Below are 17,859 nucleotides of genomic sequence, written 5' to 3'. Positions count from 1 at the left end.
ACCTATAGATGGTACCTACCTCGCCTGTTGGTAAAGTGGACATCATACGCAAGTTGATACAATATCGCCACCATAGTATGGAGAAACACGCACATCGTCAGCTTCCGCTCACGCTGCGGCTCGATAGGCCGTCTTCGAGCATAGCACAATGTCCAGTAATAGGGAAGTTGACGATACACCACAGTGAGAATCTGACTTCGACCTTCTCTGCTTATAAGTAGAGTCGCTATAGGCGTCGCATTGTGGTGGCGGGTTTGCATATATGAATGTCACCTATCGGCGAATATAGATCAAGATTGTCGCGTCGCTCACGGCTACATAAACCGTCGCCGGCTCTTTATTGGTGAAGGTTTGATTGCGATGCCACCCCCGTTAATCCTCATACTGCCTTGCCGCTTGGGTGTAGTGGACGAGATTGCCATGTGCGCGGTGGCATGATTTGCAGTGGCGGTCGTAAGAGGGCCGCGTGCTCGAAGGAATCTACAATGTCTTGCTTGTAGAGGAGGAGGAATTAATATATGAAAGTGCCTACAATAGATTTCAGGTGTCACAATCCCGGTCCCCGCGCTAGCGAGCTACCAATGCCGAGAAGGAAGGGGTCCCGAAGTAAAATCATTGCGCATGTTTACCGTACCGAGTATCACTCTGGGACAAACGATGGTACGGGAAGAGGTTTCTTGTCTCACCCTGATGCCATGTGGTGAGCTCATGGGATGGAGCTCAATATGACATGTTCCTGTCATTCATGCCAGCACAGCACTGATACGAGCCATTGGCGGAAAACATCAACAGGCCATTCATGTCGAATTAACGTGGAAGACCGTGCATCGGAAGTAAGTTCGAAGCATCCGACTGGGAATTGGAACGCTTGTTTTCAGTGACCCTGTCTATCGCTTCTTTGGTGGAAGAGAGGAGCCCCCTTCGATTGCCTTCAAGATATCGTGGGCGCGGGACGTCTCCCTCCATCACACAGTCTACCAGTCCCTCATTACTTTCTGCGTTTGTTGCTTACGCTGGTTCAGCCATTGTTGTGTGAGCGGCATCGTTGTGGTTAATGACCAGCAAGCGTTTCACTATAGTTCACGGCTGTTATTGACAGGAATCATCGGCTCTGCCGCTGCAGACGCGCCTACGACGCGCATTCAGTGGTGGATCGTTTATTCGGGGATTACAACACATCACATCGCATTGCCGGCATCATCGACCAGACAGCTCTTACCTCATCTACCTTGCCATCAATCCCTTCAAACTCATCGACTGTTTCATGTATAGTACCGGTTCTTCAATTCTACTGCAATCCTAGGTCGCAGCTTCCTTTTCAATACGAGCACGCAGAGTGCAGCTCGCCAGACAATGCCGCTGTTCTCCAGGCTTAAGAACAAAGGAGCGCAACCGGCGGCGAAGAGCAAGGGACAGACTGAGGCCACTCCTGCTGCTGCCCCTGTCAAACCACGGTATCAGGCGACATGGAACAGCAAAGCGGTCGATCCGAGCGAGGTGGAGGAGCTCGTACATGCGTGCACGAGGGAGATGAAGTCAAGAGGTGAGTGAGGGAGGCCGTGGTGCACTCCTGGCAATATATGCTCATACATCTACAGCCGAGGCGCTCAATGCCCCTTTTATGCTTCTACCATTCCGACCAGATACAGACCCGAGCGGTGCACGCACATTCGTCCGCAACTTCTACAAGAGCAACTCTGAAGGTCTATCACAATACCGAGGGAGCAACCTGGCACAGGAACTGCGGTTGACTGAGGCGATTGTGCTGTGCAGCATACTGAAATGGTGCTGGAGTCGCATCCCTGGTGGCGTGGTGTCATGGCCAGTGTATGAAGGCTTTCAGATCGGAGAGAAGGAGTCGAACCTGGCACGCAACGCTTTCGACACTTTTGTGCCCATGTGCGCCGACACCGTATCGAGGAGGAATATTATCTTCGACTTCTTCGACCTGTTGGCAGCGATCGCGGCGCATGGCAAACTCAACGGACTGGGTGGACGCAAGCTCTCACGATTAGCAGGTTGGTGGGCATTCGAGCACTCAGACGATGGCAAGGGCTTCGAGGGCGGCTACAAATCTTGGGCGAGCGCGGCTGATGCATCGAGCCATCTGTTCTTCGCATATCTGCGGTCATTGTCGCCAGACACAGACCCGTCGCTCACAGTCATCGAGAGGATACCGCGATCGCTACAAGCACTTCTGGCCCAGACTGAGTACCCGCCAGAGACGCCCTCCTTACTTCAACGATCGACGCCACGAGTGGTGATGATGGTCGATTCTGTGTCACCCACACCATTCGCATTACTACGAAGAGCGGCGCATTTTGAGTATCGCGAGGATGACCGTGTTCTGCGCGCCTACTCGGAGTTCGACGATCCGGTCGAAGGGTTGACAGATGAGTGCAGGCGAGTACTATACGCCATTTCTTCGGTCAACTCAGCAGCTGCAGTGTCCCGTCACGGTAATGCTATCAAAACTGGCCAGGAGTCGTGGTCTGCTTTTCAGAACATGGGCTTCTCGGATCTCGATGCAGACGCATTGTCTAAAAAGTCCACGAGTAATGTAAACGGTCACGCAAAGCCGACCGAACAGGGTCTGCGCTCGCAGCCTCGCTCGCGAAATGATATCGACAGGCCAACGACACCTTCGTGGGCCGACTTTATGTCGTCTGGATTTGTGGATGAGGATGGTGGACAGACGCCCACAACTTTAAGCCTGCCACACGACAAAGTTCTGCCACTCCTCGGCAGCAGAGCACCAACACCATCAGGTCAGAGTCATGCCGGTGATGAGCGCTTGGCTCCAGGCGAGATGGCTGCCATCACGAATGTTGAGCTTGATGATGCATTTTGGTGGGTGTGGATGACTAGTCTGTCGAGTGAGGAGCCCGCAGGTCGGAAAGGAGTCTTTGGACGATGCGCATTGATTGAGACGACTGTTATGCACGGCCGATGGTTGATCATGGAGGAGCAAGTCAAGGGCGCTTCGCCTGATCCGACTGAGGGTGTTTTTATTGCGCCAAAGAAAAGCTTGTTTAGCTTCACGAAGCGTGGTAGGAACAAGCGCACGAAGAGCGACAAAGCACCGCCTATGCCAGTGGAGCCATCATTGAACCGCATGGTTTCCTCGACTCCGAGCAAAAGTAGTCTTGCGCCCGCGCAAGCGTCAAAGATCAAGGAGGCCGCGGCAGTCTTGGCACGGAATCAGAGCTCGCAAGGGAGTGGCGACGCGCAGAGGAGAGGACGACATGATGATACGGTTTCGACAAAGACTAACAGTATGTTAACGCTGGGCATGATGAACGATGCTAGCCCAGCAATGAAGTGGGCGACGGCTTATGACAAGAAGGCTATACGTGCGCAATATCTTGGACAGGAGTTTCCAGCCAAGGACAGCAATGACGATCTGTTGAGCAAGAGGTCTTCTGTCAATTATTTGAATGACGGTGCAAGTACCGCTGGACAAGCTGCACCAGCTCTTACGGCTGGCACCTCCGTCTTCCCAGCTGACAACACACACGAGCGTGATTTGCCAGCTCTTCCGCAGGAACAGGAAGTTGCCAAGCAAGAGCTACCAGCTTCTACAATCGAACATCAGCCGCCGATGCAAGAGATCTCGCATGCTCCTGAGCCTGAGCTAGCACCGGCAGCAACATTGGATTCGCCAACTGTGAACATCACCCCAGCTGAAGCTGAAGTGCCAGCGCCCACGGCTGAGGGTATCGCATTGCCCGAGACTACCCAGACCGAGTATAACGATCCACTCGAGAAGGAATTGGCGGTCGAGCCACCTCTGCCATCTCCCAAGATCGGCCGAAAGCCAGTTGGAAGCTCAGGCAACATGCCAGAGCACCCAGCTTTCCGTTCAAAGCAGACGATCGATCCTACTCCTGAAGCACTCCCAGCTGTGCAGACAACTACTCGCGCGCCCGAGAGCTCGCAAAGCCCCAAAAGTGCTGCAGCAATCGCGGCACAACGAGCTATGCAGGCGCCATCGGTTACCGCCACAGTCACCAGCCAGGATCCGGCTAAGCTTAAGAAGCAAGGTGGTGCTCCTGGTGGTTTCAAGAAGCTATTTGGGCGTAAGAAGGATAATCCGAGCAGGCAGTCTATGGACGTCAACGGCAACAACGGTAATCTAGCCCTGCCTTCTGATGCCAACTTCGGCCGAAGGCACTCTTTCATGCGCCGCAAGCCAGCGAGAAACACGGCTGAGGTTCCTCGGACTGCCGAGCCGGATTCTATCAAGGGGTCTGCGATGTCTTCACCAAGTATACAGCATGACGCCGGCTCGATGGCTGACGTATCACACGTCGACTCTCGCTCCGACGCGAACGCCGACGAGGAGTTCAGCCGTTTCGACCAAGGTCCCGTTCACGAAATGTCTTCTACTTCACCGCAAGACGCCCCAGTCGACTACGAGACTCTACACGCTCCAGCACCCCAACGCCACTTCAACACCCAGTTAGCTGACCGCATCGCACCTGGCGCCCGCCCAGACCCCGCCGCACGCGAGGACCGCGATGAATCCCCCGCCCCGGCCTTCGTCACACCGATGGAGATGCCATCGCATCAACTCCAGCACAAAGACAGTATCCCCCAATCCGAAACCACCCTCTACGACGACGCCGACGACGACGAGGAACCGACGCGCACGAGAACCCAGCACTCGGCTTCGGCTTCGGAAACTGTCCCCGCCGTTCCGGATCCAGAGGCTACGCAGGATCGCTGGGCCAAGATCCGAGAGAATGCTGCTAGGAGAGCGGCGAGGGCGAGCGAAGAGGGTCAGAGTCGCGAGGGCACGCGGCCGACGATGAGTACACGGGCTACGACGGAGGATGGGGAGACTAGTGGGGAGGAGAGTAAGTTTTATCTCTTGAAACCCAAATTGGAAGCTCGTTGGCAACGTGTATTGACTTGTGTGTTTCTTAGCTATCGAGTCCCGTGTCGCTCGGATCAAGGCACGCGTTGCGGAGCTGACGGGGAATATTGATGGGCCGCAGGCGAGTCGGGTGCATCGGTAGAGGAGATGGCCCGCGTCTGTCGCCTGTCGTTCGTTTGGAGGGTATTACCACAGGGACGCGATCATGATGGCACAGCCGCGATGAACCACGAGCACGTGCCGGCGCAGAGGAAGCAAGGCCCACGCTGGCTAGCTCGCGCCACACCCAACCAACCCCTTTCTCTTCTGTTCTGATCTTTGAGAATTTTTTTTTTTTGGGCCGGTTCCTTGTGCGGCGAAGATACCACCGGCGTTCAGTTTTTGTTTTCTTGCGGGTTAATTTTTTTATTTGTTGCGTAATGCTTATTGTGAGATGTTGATTTATTGCTTTATACCACGGACTTTGCGAGCGAAGAGGCATGCACAGCACAATTATGTATTATTGGGCGGGAGCGAGATAAGGACAAATTTTTGGAAGTATTTAGATTGAGAAGAAAGATCTGGAGGGGATATTTTGACCCATTTATGGCCCATATACGTGGTTTCATATTGTGTACATTGTTTTGTTATTACGTACAAGTAAGTGGGTATATGTCTGTCAACGCACTCGATGTTTCCCACTCTCCGCCAACATCGTTGCATGAGGTGGGTTTTTGACCTAGTCATTAAGGCCTGGCGCCGACATACATGATTCCGGTCCAAAGCTGATGGCATCTGGTTTGACCGTGACGTTGGGGATTTGGCATGGCCTTGGATCTACACCACGGAAGTTTCCCATGCTGACTGCCCGTCCTTTGCCATCGTGGCACGCGTGCTCAGTGTCTGCCTTTCTCGACGAGGTCCGTGGCACAATATTGACGCCATCCGATCGTCGGGTTCGCTCATCGTGGCGGGCTCAGCGCGTTGGACCCCGATTCTAGACCCGGATTTCTTGCCTCCTACAAGCGAGAGTCTGTGGCGTGGATGCAGTCCAGGATTCCTGAGCCTTGTCCTGGCTGCCGTTGGGGTGGCATACGTCGTCCTTCAGCCTTGGCCACTGCATGTTATTCCAGTGTAGGTTTTTTAGAGAGTCTTGCTGTTCATCTCAGTGCCGAATTTTCAGCTCGCGCCCAGTGCACCGAGTGCAATCCGCAACTCCTTAACTGCCGTCTCGACATCCTCGAAATTGAGCGCCGAGATAGCCCACTTGGCATGTTTCTGCGCCACCAGCACCGCTTCGTCGTCGGTGTTGTACCCGCCTGCTGGTCTTGGCACTGCTGGCGGAGGAGGAGCGACGGGAGTGCGAATGTGTTGTTGACTTGGGTGGAAATTACCTGGTGTGGTAGTAGGTATCGACGTTTGTGGTGTTTGGACAGCAGGCGGGGCGGCACTGAAGGGTGTTGTGGCTGCTGGGGTCGGGACGGAGGATGTGAAGGGTGGGGTTGGTGTGGTTCCTCCTTGTCCTCCTAGATCGGTTGTGGTTGAGGTGCTGGCGTTCAGCTGGTCTGAGGGTGAGAGGGTTTTTGGCACAGCGTCGGAATGGGAGCTGTAGAAGTCCTCGGCTGCGCTGCTCATGCTGTCTTGTTGGTGTGGAATATGCTGTTCTGGAGGATCTGGGGCGGTACTGAAATCGGGCATTGAGATTTCATTTTGTGTTGTGTTTGATGTTCCGTTTGGGACAGATGGGAAGTAGCCACCGCCTATCGAAGCTTGTCTCGCTACATGATTGTCGTGGTCGGGCTCAATGGGTGAGATGTCCGGGTTGTTGCCACTATGATGTGGCGGGTGCTGAACGTGACTTGTATCCATCTGGTGGTGTGCACCAACGCCATCAACCTCATCCTGCACAGCAGGCGCTCTATACCCAACCATCTCGTCCAACTCCCTCTCCACCTCCCTCTCATCCGCCACCTGGCCCTGCACAGCCTCCACTTCCTCCTCAACAATCGGGTTCGTCTCATTCGGATCCTCTCCGGCCTTGATAGCCTTGGCTATCCTCACAGCATGAAACTTGGCAAACCTGCCCTTCTTCCCCAGCTCCTCGTCCACCGCGCCCCAAATCCCCAGGACGTCAATGAATGTCGCAGCAGCGGTGAAAGTATCCACCGTCCCCTTCCCCACCTTCCCGTCCCTTTGCTGAGCATCAGCTTTATTGAATGTTTCCAAGGCGAAATTCTCCATGTATGCTTTCGCCGCGACGTCGTCAACGATGGCGTCGTTGTGGGAGTTGTTGGTTTTGTACGTTTCCAGTGTGTCCATGAGCTTTAGGGCGTAGGTCTGGCTGGCTTCGTCGCCGAGGTGGAGTTGGCGGGAGAGGATGGTCTGGAGGGTGTGGTAGGAGATCCAGTACCAGGCGATTGGCCGGTACTTTTCTAGTTGGCCGGCGCGGCTTGCGAAGGGTTGAAGGCCCGCCGCTTTGAGCTTTGTGGGGAGTGGGGAGGCCATGGTCGTGGTTGGGACGGGTGAGGCTGGAGGAGGTGTGGTGGAAGTTGTCGAGTTTTATGTTGCTGCCTCTCGCGACAAGCGATTGCCTATCTGATGACGATGATTGAGTTGCGGGCGCATGCACAAGGAAGGCACGAGCCGATGCATAAGCATGGCAGGTGGGGCTTGTGCCTGTGGCTACTGTAGTTCTAAAACGCGGGGAAAGCTATTGGACCCTTGTCATGTGCATTGGATATCTATAAATGAAGCACAAGCAAAGGACAACTTGCCTGTTAGATGAAAGTGAGCACATATATCGAGTGACCCCCTCACCCCCTCACACATTCCTCGATCATCCACTCCACTATCACACCCAATACCGCCTCCCACAATGCTCTCCCCCACCACCCTCGCCCTCCTCGCCCTCCTCCCCACCACCCTGCTAGCAGAAGGCCTCTACAGCAAAAACAGCCCCGTCCTCCAAATCGACGGTCGTTCCTTCCGCGACCAAATCGAGAAATCGAACCACACCTCCCTCATAGAATTCTACGCCCCCTGGTGCGGCCACTGCAAAAGCCTCCAGCCCGCCTTCGAAAAAGCCGCCAAATCCCTCTCCGGTCTAGCGAAAGTGGGAGCCGTGAATTGCGATGCCGAGGAGAATAAAGCCTTCTGCGGCACGATGGGGGTGAAGGGGTTTCCTACGCTGAAGATTGTCCGGCCTGGGAAGAAGGTGGGGAGGCCGAGTGTGGAGGAGTATCAGGGGGGACGGACGGCGAAGGCGATGGTTGATGCGATTGTGGAGAGGATTCCTAATCATGTGGCGCGGTTGAAGGGGGCGGAGTACCTGGATTGGTTAGAGGGGGATAGGAGTAAGGCTATTCTATTCAGTGAGAAGGGGACGATTAGTGCGTTGCTTAAGGCTTTGGCGGTAGACTTTTTGGGTGTGATAGATGTTGCGCAGGTTGGGAAGAAGGAGAAAGAAGCACTGGAGGTGTTTGATGTGGGCAAGTTTCCTACTTTGGTTTTGATTCCTGCGGATGGTGGTGATCCGGTGAAGTACGAGGGGGACATGAAGAAGTCTGCGCTGGTGGAGTTCTTGTCCAGGGCTGGGACGCCAAATCCGGACCCGGCGCCTGCTCAGAAGAACGCGGCGAAGAGTTCGACGAAGAGTGATAAGTCGAAAGCGACCAAGTCTTCTTCCGCTTTCTCCAAGGCTTCGGCTTCACATAGATCCCAGGACTCGCAATCAGCAAAAGCTAGCCAGACGAGTGAGACCCTGGAGGATGCCAGCAATCCAACCGAGTCACCGAGTCCGAACGTGGTGGACGACGAAACTCAAGTCCCCGTTAAACTCCCCGAGCCCGCCATTCCGATCTCCTCGCTCCCAGACGGCCTCTCCCTTCAGCAGAAATGCCTCAATACGAAAGCCGGAACATGTATCCTCGCCCTCTTACCCTCATCGCTAGAAGATCCTAATGTCGCACGCGTTGTGGCTAGTCTAAGTGAAATCCACCATAAGCACGAACAAGCGAAGCGGAATCTCTTCCCTTTCTACCAGCTCCCAGCCAGTAACAGCCAAGCCGCTGCTCTCCGGTCGAAACTCGCTTTACGACCAGAAGGCGTGGAAATGATAGCCGTGAATGGCAAACAAGGCTGGTATAGACACTACCCCAAAATCTCCTTCACCCAAGCTGAAGTCGAAGATTGGATCGACGCCATCCGCATGGGCGACGTCGCGAAATCTTCTTTACCGGATGCTCTGGTCGTGCCGCTGGAATCACTCCCTGCTGAGCCGGTGGTGCTTGAGGAGCCCTCTGCACCTCCTATTCCTGTCGCGAGTGGGACGCCTTTGACAGAGGACGAGGAAGCGAATGAGCAGCTCAAGAAGAAATTGAAGGGTCAGTTGCCGGAGGGCATGGGGTTTGAGATGGAGGAGATTAGTGATGAGGATTATGAGCGGTTGCTGCGGCATCCGGGGAGATTGAACCCGGAGGATGGAGGGGAGGGAGGGGGAGAGGGAGAGGGTGGGGAGCAGTTCGTGCAGGAAGGGGGGCATGAGGAGCTGTAGTCCACTGTTGTACGTTCTCGTGAGCCTTCTTCTGAAGTAGTGCGGGGGAAGGGGTGGAGTGGATTCATATAAGGCTATATACCATCCATGCCATCAGCTTCTTGCATTCTGGAAGCTTGATAGGTCGTCCGTCTAGACCAGGGCGTCGTGCGGTAGTGTGACTGTACTGGGCCAGCTTCGCCCGGTCATTCGTAGTAAGACTTCACCGAGTTGTTCTGGCGCACAAAGCCAGCAGAGAGTGTGGGGGGCAATGCAATCTACAAGCATTCGACGAATCTCGAGGGAGCGCTCGAGGGCAATGTATTAGGGACTGCTGGCTATACGTGAGCGTTACCGACGGGCTGTCTTGACGGCGAGATGATGAGTATTATGAGTCGTGCTTGTGTAGAAGGGAAGAAGTGAAGGCGAGCTGGCAAGAGAATCTCCCATCTCCAAGCACTGCCCCGCAATTTGCCTTGCGATTGGGTAAACATCCATCAATACACCTTCACGACCACTCACCAAGACCAAGCTCCCAAGCCTTTACACATAACCATGGCAGACCCCTTCGACGCAGCCCTGTAAGCCAAACAGATCCCCCCCAAAACAAACCCCCGGACAAAACCTAACAACCAGCCCAGCGACCTCCTCCGCCGCCTCCCCCCCTCCAGCACCCAACAAAACCTCTCCAACCTCATCTCCCTCCGCCCAGACCTAGAAGAAGACCTCCTCTCCTCCGTCGACGTGGCCCTAACATCCAAACGCTGCAAGAAAACCGGCCGCGACTTCCTCTGCTGCGACTACAATCGCGACGGCACCTCGTACCGCTCCCCCTGGAGCAACGAGTTCGAGCCCCCGATAGAACCCGAGGATGCGGCGGATTTGATCCCGGGGGGAAGGGTGAGGAGGATGGAGGAGGCGGTCAATGCGGGGGTGGATGTTTATCGCGAGTTGTATTATGAGGGCGGGGTGAGCTCGGCGTATTTGTGGGCGTTGGATGAGGGGTTTGCTGGGGTGGTGTTGTTTAAGAAGACGGCGGCGGGGGTGGGGAAGGGGGGGTGGGATAGTATTCATGTTCTTGAGGTTACGGAGGCGGCGGGGAAGCGGTCGGCGCATTATAAGCTTACGTCTACGGTTATATTGGATTTGGGCTTGTCGTCGGCTGCGGTGGACAGTCTGGAATTGGCGGGCAACCTCACACGGCAGACGCAGTCGGATCTGCAGCTGGGACTGCGGGATTCAGAGGTCGAGCAGTCGCATGTGGTGAATATTGGCCGCATGGTGGAGGATATGGAGACGCGGATGCGGAATCTGCTGCAGGAGGTTTACTTTGGCAAGGCCAAGGATGTCGTGGGGGATCTGAGGAGTATACAGCCTTTGAGTGAGGTGGGGAGGGAGAGGGAGGCGCACAAGGATGTTATTAATAAGATGGGTCGATGAGGGAGGATTATAGATGAGTGGCTATCGATGCGTAATGCCGTCTATCCTCTGTTCCTTATGTCCTTTGAAGTTCATGGCCAACCTAAGGCGATGATGCACGATGCACGATGTACGGAGCACAGGTCTACTGTAGTCATTCGCGATGCTATGGGAGCTTCAGAAATTCCACCACGCATCGACTTCGGCCAAGCTCCTTTCGCAATGGCATTCATGACGAGTTCCATATTGTTGTTGTCGCTGACAAGTTGTCGCGATGGAAGCATAGTACTATGCGAATAAATAGAATCAACCTAAACATGATCGCAGTTGAAACGTTCAAGAGAAGACGTCTGGAACCCTCACCAAGTCTCCACTTCTTCTGCCAAGACATCTCGATCAACAGTTCTCACCATCAAAAAGTTATGTTTCAACACAACCATCACTTTTATGTAAGAAATCTGCAATGGCAGCACAAGACCAGCCATGGCACGCCGCCTTCCCAGAACCCAAGATGACGGCGGATTTGATGCCCCAGCGGCGAGCAATGATGATTCTGTCCATGAAGATTGCCAGCATGCTTATCGTTGATGTTCGACGAACAGACTACGAAGGCGGAGCAATTAGAGGTAGTCTTAACATCCCAGCTCAAGGCTTCTGGTGGAATCGAGGTAAGGAGATCTCTGCTCGAACAGCCCGAATTTCTTTACTCATATTTCGCCTCAGGTATGCTCTACGAACTGTGCTACAAAGCCGATATCGAATGGGTGGTCTTCACCTGCGGCTCTTCTAATGGACGTGGACCTCGCTGTGCTGGATGGTTCCTGGAACATGTCCGGAATACTGCTGAAGACACTGATATGCAAGTCATGGTGCTTGAAGGCGGTGTGAAGGGCTGGGTCAAGGCTGGCCAGCAGTTCACGCAGCTTATGGATGGCTATGAGCCTAGATACTGGGAGCAGCTGTTCGTGGACGAAGAGCGTTCTAAGGACGGTAAACCTAACACTGGTGGCGATTCTGCGACACAGACTACTGTTGCTTCAGAGTCGTCGGCATGAATGACTATGACTCGGGACAGGACGAGGACTCATACCCCGATATCTACCCGGAGATTAAGTATGGACACCCGACGGACTGGTCTCAATTTGTCAACCACACTACCGCTGCCACACGCGTGGGTGGTCTCCGGAATCGAAATGGTCTTTAACCACTTGGGAGGCTCCGTTGCTGTGCTATCTCTTCGCTTACCGCCAAGATCAGGAACGTCTGAAATTGACGTCAGTCAAGCAATCGATTGGCGCTTTCAAGCATGCGGGTTTCATTCCCAAGAAGGACGATCTTGCTACGCAATAAGCTCAGACACAAGTACCTCCAGCGTTCTAGATGCCAGTGCACTGTCACGACAGGCGCCATGTCCTCGATGGAAGGTTTATCAGAGTACGACGCCGATATACTTTGGTCTGCTTGTGGTCTGCCCGAATCCGTAAACGTCACCGACCGAGCTATTCAGCCAGCGGAAAATGGCGAAGGCCCAGTCGTCTCAGCAGCCGGCCTTGCGAGCTCGTCATTCCTTGAGGCCCGCTTGACAAGACCAAATCCACAATCACAAGCAAAGCGATCGGAGTGGCTCGTCAACCAAGTCCGTGGTGAAAACTACAATGGCGAATGGATCACTCCGATCCTCCGCGCCATCGAAATGCATCGGTCGGAGAACATACGACTCCTGCTACGACACGGCGCGCATGTCAACGGAATCGATACGGAGTCCTTGAAAGAGCACGCTCGACGCTATCGCCGAGTCTGTATCAACATCGAGCACACTGATCTATGTAACCACTTCACGCCAGTAGACAAAGAAGATGTCGGCACTGTGCCTTCTCAGACAGACCCTCCATATCTGACTTCTGCTGAACTTGCGAGACGGCGGCAGTTCAGATCACGCTTCTGGGCGGAACCCCACAGCACATACCTCAGTTACTCGCACTTTGGAGCGGTCATGCACTCGGTCACCATGGCTACGAGGACGACGCCTGCGATCCTCGATCAAGTTTTGGAAGCTGGAGCGGACTGTACTTTCTGGAAGGAGGGACGTATGGCGACTTCGCTTCCTGAGGAGAGTACTTTATCGCCTCCTCAGCTAAGCACGGCGACACCACTTCACACAGCCATTGCGGCGGGAAAGATGGACATTGTCCGCGCCTTGCTGGACCGCGGGTTCGATGTCAACGCGAGGGCAATCGTGATAGGATCTCACGCTCTGACACCGATCCAATGTGCGGTCTTGCTAGGAATCCCAGAGGCTTGTGCACTTTTGAAGTCCCATCCAGGCACTGACCTGTCAGTCACCACTCCTATCCTTGGTATCCATACACTGCACTTTGCAGCAGCTCGGTACCGGCTCGATCTACTACAATCCTTCGGCATTCCTATGTCAATGGTGCCTACGACCGCCATATGACACACCTTGTTACACATCGCCTGTCTCCCACAAGATGTCTGGCGCATCCAGCTCCTCAGCCCCAAAATCCTCGCCTCCATCCACGATGTCTGCCAGCTTCTCCCTGCCGGCCCTTTTGAAATGCTGCTAGGTCAAGACCCAAACCTATTCGAGGAGTCCGCCAAGCAAAAAGCGATGTGCATGTATCTCATACAAGAACTAGGGCCCCAGCAAATCGCTGCTACAGATATCTACGGAAACACACCCCTGCACTACCTAGCTAGCGTCACAGCCACAAATATCGAGCTCGTAGCCTGGATGCGGGAGCAAGAAGGTGGCGATTATATCTGGCATTTATCCCTCAACGACTGGGGCCATACGCCAAAAGATCTGCAGGAAGACGCCGAAGCCGCTACAAGAAGGGCTTGAGCTGGGCCTCCTCCTCGGGGCGGTGGTCGTAGATACCCTGATATGTTCAATCGAGGGGTTTGACGTGATGACGAGAAGGAAGAAGCCGAGCTCTGCTTCCAACGGCTGTGCGAGAGGCGTTGCCTCGCGATACGTCTGCGAAGCCAATGCTACCTAAAGCTTCGATTCTGCCATCAAATCTCGAGACTGGCCTCTCAGTCTGACTACATTCGAACCAGCGCTCGGTACTGTCTGCGAACCGCCCCACCAGCATCACCACCATACGAACCCCAGGTATTTTAGTTATCGCGAACACTGCTTCGCGATCCATGGCGACTCTTACAAGTCCTTGAGATAAGTACAGCGTGAACGAGACGAACGCCACTACTGGCCAAAAGTGGTGAGTAGATACTGTACAGATTCACGACTAGATCCAAGCTACCTAGAAGTCGTCCCACACGGCCAGTAAATGGCGCATGCAAACTTTTACCCAAAACATGGCTCGACCAAAAAAACGGCTCTGCCAGGGAGTTCCAGGCCGCAGTCAATGCAATGCAATATAACACCAACCCAATCGAAGCCACCAGAACACAAGAACACCTTGCCAAAAAAGCGCAGACTTTCGAAATTGCTGTCTCTCCCAGATGCAGTCCTCCAAATGCGCACCTCCAGATGCAATCCTCCAAAGGCCCTCCCAATAAATCTCCCTTTAGAATATCCCCAAAATCTTCTTCTTCTTCCCACCCAACTCATCGACCTTAGCATCGGCTTTGCTCATAGGCACGCCCGAGTCCCCCGACGCCGCCGCTCGAATAATCGCTATCCGCTGCTTCGCCGGCTCATAACCTTTGTCCGCCGCACTGACATACAACATATTCGCCTCGAGCGGATCGCGTCGACAGCCGATGCCCATTTCGGTGAAGTAGCCGACGGCGTATTCGGCTTTGGCGTAGCCTACACGAGCAAGAAAGAGCCACGTCAGCCTGACGGAGAACAAACCCACCACAGTTCGGTGTGGAAGGAGATGGGGGTGGGAAAACGCTTACCAGTATCAGCCGCCTGCCTCGCCCAGGCCCATGCCTCCGCCTCGTCCTTCTCCATCACCGGCTCCGCACCAACCATATACCAAGCACACAGCGCCATCATCGCATCCGGATGCCCCCGTGTCGCCGCCCCATTATAAAAATGCACGCTCAACGCCGCATCCTTGGGACAATTATACAACGCATTCTCATACGCCTGGCCCATCATGTAATTCGCCTGGACATGCCCTAACTCGGCGGACTGCGTGAGGAGCTGTGCGGCGTAGGTTTCATCCTTGAAGATGTCGGAGCCGAAGCCCTGGAGGTGCAGGAGGCCGAGTTCGTAGGGGGCGGTGTTGTATTGGAAGTCGGCGGATTCCTGGGCGCGTTTGAGCCATTTGACACCTTCTCTGTATTTGTCCTTGGAAAGACCCATGTCGCCTTTTAAGCAGGCGAGGCCTAGTCGGGTGGCGGCGCCCGGGTGATTTTTCGAGGCCGCGTTGCGGTAGAATTGCACGGCTTTGGGGTAGGATTTGGTGGTGCCCCAGCCGAATTCGTAGCAGAGGGCTGCGCGGTAGCCGGCTTCGGCGTGGCCGTGTTTGGAGGCGGCGATGAAGAGGGGGAAGGCTTTGTCGTGGTCCGGTTTGTCTTTGTTGAAGAGGCCGGAGAAGTAGCCGTCGCCTAGGTAGTATTGGGCGAAGGGGTAGGCGCGGTCGGCGAGTTTCTGGAGGATTTGTTTCGCTTCTTGGATTAGTTGGCTTGGGTCCAGCCCGTTGCCTGGCATGCATTCTTTGGCGGCGTTGATCATGAAAATGGCGAATTCGTATTGGACGGAGGCGTCGTTGGTTTTCTTAACATTGGCGCGGTACATTTCTAGGGTCTTCTTCGTGTCGACTAGACTTGCTGCATTACCGATGAGGTTCTGAAGGGAGGCATTGTTCATCTGTGGTCCGGGTGCGATTTGCTGGTTGTATGGAACGTTGCTAAGCAGGTCGATATAGCTCATTGGTCTACTGCTGGGTGACCTTCTTGAATTGGACACGTCCCTTGCGTAGCTTCTGGGTGAGCCTTGATCTGAGCCATTTGCGCTTAGAGGAGACAACGTGCGGCCTCGTAGCTCCGAGCCAAGGGTGTATGCTGATGCTGGCCGCTGCAGACCATGTCCTTGTGGTTGCAGTAGCTGGGAATTCCTGTTACCACCGCTCGAACTTGACCCCACCGACCGCACAGTCATCTGCGACTGTCTGTTCTGCGGCTGCTTCTTCCTCGGCGCATCGTCAAAGCCGTGGTAGTGCAAGCCGGGTGACTGCGGTGTCTCTTCCTCAACCGGAGGCGGTAACTCTGGTCCGAACTCTTCAATCCTGGGTGGTCCACTTGCTGAAGATGCTCGACTGTGCGGCTGGACGTCATGGTACTGTATATGTCCACTCGACTCTCGACTCCTCACAGGCAGCGAAATGGAACCATTATCCCTCACATGACTCGAATCTGGTGTTCCAACATGCCGAGCAGACGGACTGCCCTCGTTATACCCAACATACCCGCGTATAGACGCAGTCTCGGGCTCTTGTATTCCTCTCCGTGGTGGACTGATGCTGACGGGGCTCGCTGGTGCCTCCTGTAGCCGTACCTCGGGATGCTGTAAAGTTGGTACTGGTACTGGCTTCCGCCCCATCCTTCCAGCGCTCGGCGGTGAGCCATCCTCCACCACTTGCCGTATACTCGACGTCCTTTGTGCGGGTGACACGGGAGTCGGCAACTGCCTGGCTTCTGCCATTTGCGCCATCTAGGCGCCTCAAGCACCTTTTCCCCTCTCCACTGTCACAACACGTTTCGTCGACCCTCGTAGAATCCCTCGTCCGATGTGTAAGGATAGGTGTATCGTAGGGCCCGATTTAATGGTTAATGAATGAAAGGCAATGGTCGAGGGTGCTCTGTATGTGTTTCTTGCTGCTTATGCGATCCTAAAGTGATGCCGCGGTCTTCTTTGTCTCTCATTAGCACTCACTCGGACCTTCCAGATATAAGTGCCTCGGAGGGATATTGATGCTTAAAGAAGACACATGGCAATCTGACTTACTTGAACTGTAGTATGGACTCAAGCAAGATTTACACAACCTTCAAGGCGCCACGATCAAGATGGCTCGGAGTCAAAAAGGCTGCCACTACGGAATCCACGGATGACTGTTAAGAACGATGATAGTAATGATGGAGCAGGATGTCGTAAACCGTGTATACTGCAAATATAATACTAAGAAGAAGAAGAAGAAGAAGAAGAAGGCGACGATGTGGTTAGCTGTCGCGACATCCGAGCTACAGCATCGTATAGGAGGACTAGTTTCTTTGCTCTCGATCTATTTACTGTGTCATGCAGGGTCAGAGTCCCATCTGCCTTTCTGAAGAACACGCGCCGCGCATGGAAGTATGTACTCCCCTTGCCCGCCGGCTCCCGGATCAAAGCAAAGACGATTCTCTTCTCCATCGACAGGGGCGTTTCGACACTGGGTGTGCGTTGAGCAGACCAGGCCCATGTGCATCCGAACAACTACAAGGAAGCATGTACAGATGCCCATCCTGCTCACATCATAGACACAACCACTCGTATGTTTGACCTGCCTCACGAACGAATGACGTGAGACTCGTGGACACGTTCGTTCCTGATCCCTCAGCCTTGGCGATGGCGTGTACGGTAAGAAGAAGACTGCACAGACACAGCAGCAATCAATGCGCTTGCTGTTCAAGGATACTGCGGCTTCCTTCCTTTTCGTTGCCACAGTCTACAGAGCATCGATGGGTGGCTCAAACGGGGCGGTCGGCCGGGCGCGGAGACTTGTGTAGAATCGGATTCAAGATGGAGGTCGAGAGAGATGGTAGGGAGAACTCTTTCCAAGACCAGCAAGGCTCGCACACACACACACGCACACACTCAGATTGGTATAGCGAGATGGTGGCCTCATCGCCTGAGCAAGAATAGCAACAATGTCGCCACCATCTCGTGATTATTCTCGTCTGATCTCGTCTGTTGTGCATGGCGGGGTCCATCGTTTTTGGTTCTAGGGTAGAGCGGGTAGATGCACGTTGCCGGTTGAACTAGCCTCTATTTCCAGGAGTCGATTTTGACTTTGTCCCGTAGCAACCACTATTATTTGCCTCACACTACCCGTCCTGTCTTTGTTCTCACGAGGGT

General features: G+C 54.3%; 8 protein-coding genes across 8 annotated transcripts; 6 read left to right on the top strand and 2 right to left on the bottom strand.

Annotated features, from left to right (window-relative positions):
* Positions 1–1,353: 1,353 nt before the first annotated feature.
* Positions 1,354–5,021, top strand: MSB1 (multicopy suppressor of a budding defect; the record flags this gene model as incomplete). Its single annotated transcript, XM_064838075.1, has 3 exons — positions 1,354–1,543; positions 1,599–4,859; positions 4,930–5,021. 3 exons carry the CDS (start codon positions 1,354–1,356, stop codon positions 5,019–5,021), a joined length of 3,543 nt encoding a protein of 1,180 aa, XP_064694160.1.
* Positions 5,022–6,037: 1,016 nt separating this feature from the next.
* Positions 6,038–7,363, bottom strand: LTS14_005376 (uncharacterized protein; the record flags this gene model as incomplete). The annotated part of the gene is made up of 1 exon (XM_064838074.1): positions 6,038–7,363. The coding sequence occupies one exon, from the start codon at positions 7,361–7,363 to the stop codon at positions 6,038–6,040; it is 1,326 nt and encodes a 441-aa protein (XP_064694159.1).
* Positions 7,364–7,733: 370 nt separating this feature from the next.
* On the top strand, positions 7,734–9,410 carry LTS14_005375 (uncharacterized protein; the record flags this gene model as incomplete). The annotated part of the gene is made up of 1 exon (XM_064838073.1): positions 7,734–9,410. The coding sequence occupies one exon, from the start codon at positions 7,734–7,736 to the stop codon at positions 9,408–9,410; it is 1,677 nt and encodes a 558-aa protein (XP_064694158.1).
* A 534-nt stretch (positions 9,411–9,944) lies between these two features.
* On the top strand, positions 9,945–10,829 carry CAP2 (F-actin-capping protein subunit beta; the record flags this gene model as incomplete). The annotated part of the gene is made up of 2 exons (XM_064838072.1): positions 9,945–9,970; positions 10,031–10,829. 2 exons carry the CDS (start codon positions 9,945–9,947, stop codon positions 10,827–10,829), a joined length of 825 nt encoding a protein of 274 aa, XP_064694157.1.
* Positions 10,830–11,319: 490 nt separating this feature from the next.
* Positions 11,320–11,863, top strand: LTS14_005373 (uncharacterized protein; the record flags this gene model as incomplete). The annotated part of the gene is made up of 2 exons (XM_064838071.1): positions 11,320–11,476; positions 11,532–11,863. 2 exons carry the CDS (start codon positions 11,320–11,322, stop codon positions 11,861–11,863), a joined length of 489 nt encoding a protein of 162 aa, XP_064694156.1.
* Positions 11,864–12,216: 353 nt separating this feature from the next.
* On the top strand, positions 12,217–13,263 carry LTS14_005372 (uncharacterized protein; the record flags this gene model as incomplete). Its single annotated transcript, XM_064838070.1, has 1 exon — positions 12,217–13,263. One exon carries the CDS (start codon positions 12,217–12,219, stop codon positions 13,261–13,263), a length of 1,047 nt encoding a protein of 348 aa, XP_064694155.1.
* A 120-nt stretch (positions 13,264–13,383) lies between these two features.
* LTS14_005371 (uncharacterized protein) lies at positions 13,384–13,671 on the top strand (the record flags this gene model as incomplete). The annotated part of the gene is made up of 1 exon (XM_064838069.1): positions 13,384–13,671. One exon carries the CDS (start codon positions 13,384–13,386, stop codon positions 13,669–13,671), a length of 288 nt encoding a protein of 95 aa, XP_064694154.1.
* Positions 13,672–14,359: 688 nt separating this feature from the next.
* On the bottom strand, positions 14,360–16,458 carry CHS4 (Chitin synthase 4; the record flags this gene model as incomplete). The annotated part of the gene is made up of 2 exons (XM_064838068.1): positions 14,360–14,604; positions 14,697–16,458. 2 exons carry the CDS (start codon positions 16,456–16,458, stop codon positions 14,360–14,362), a joined length of 2,007 nt encoding a protein of 668 aa, XP_064694153.1.
* Positions 16,459–17,859: the final 1,401 nt, after the last annotated feature.

This window comes from Recurvomyces mirabilis, assembly GCF_035927965.1.
Source record: "Recurvomyces mirabilis strain CCFEE 5264 chromosome Unknown scaffold_13, whole genome shotgun sequence".
Taxonomy (NCBI): Eukaryota; Fungi; Ascomycota; class Dothideomycetes; order Mycosphaerellales; family Teratosphaeriaceae; genus Recurvomyces; species Recurvomyces mirabilis.
This window is presented reverse-complemented; position numbering and strand designations above follow the sequence as displayed.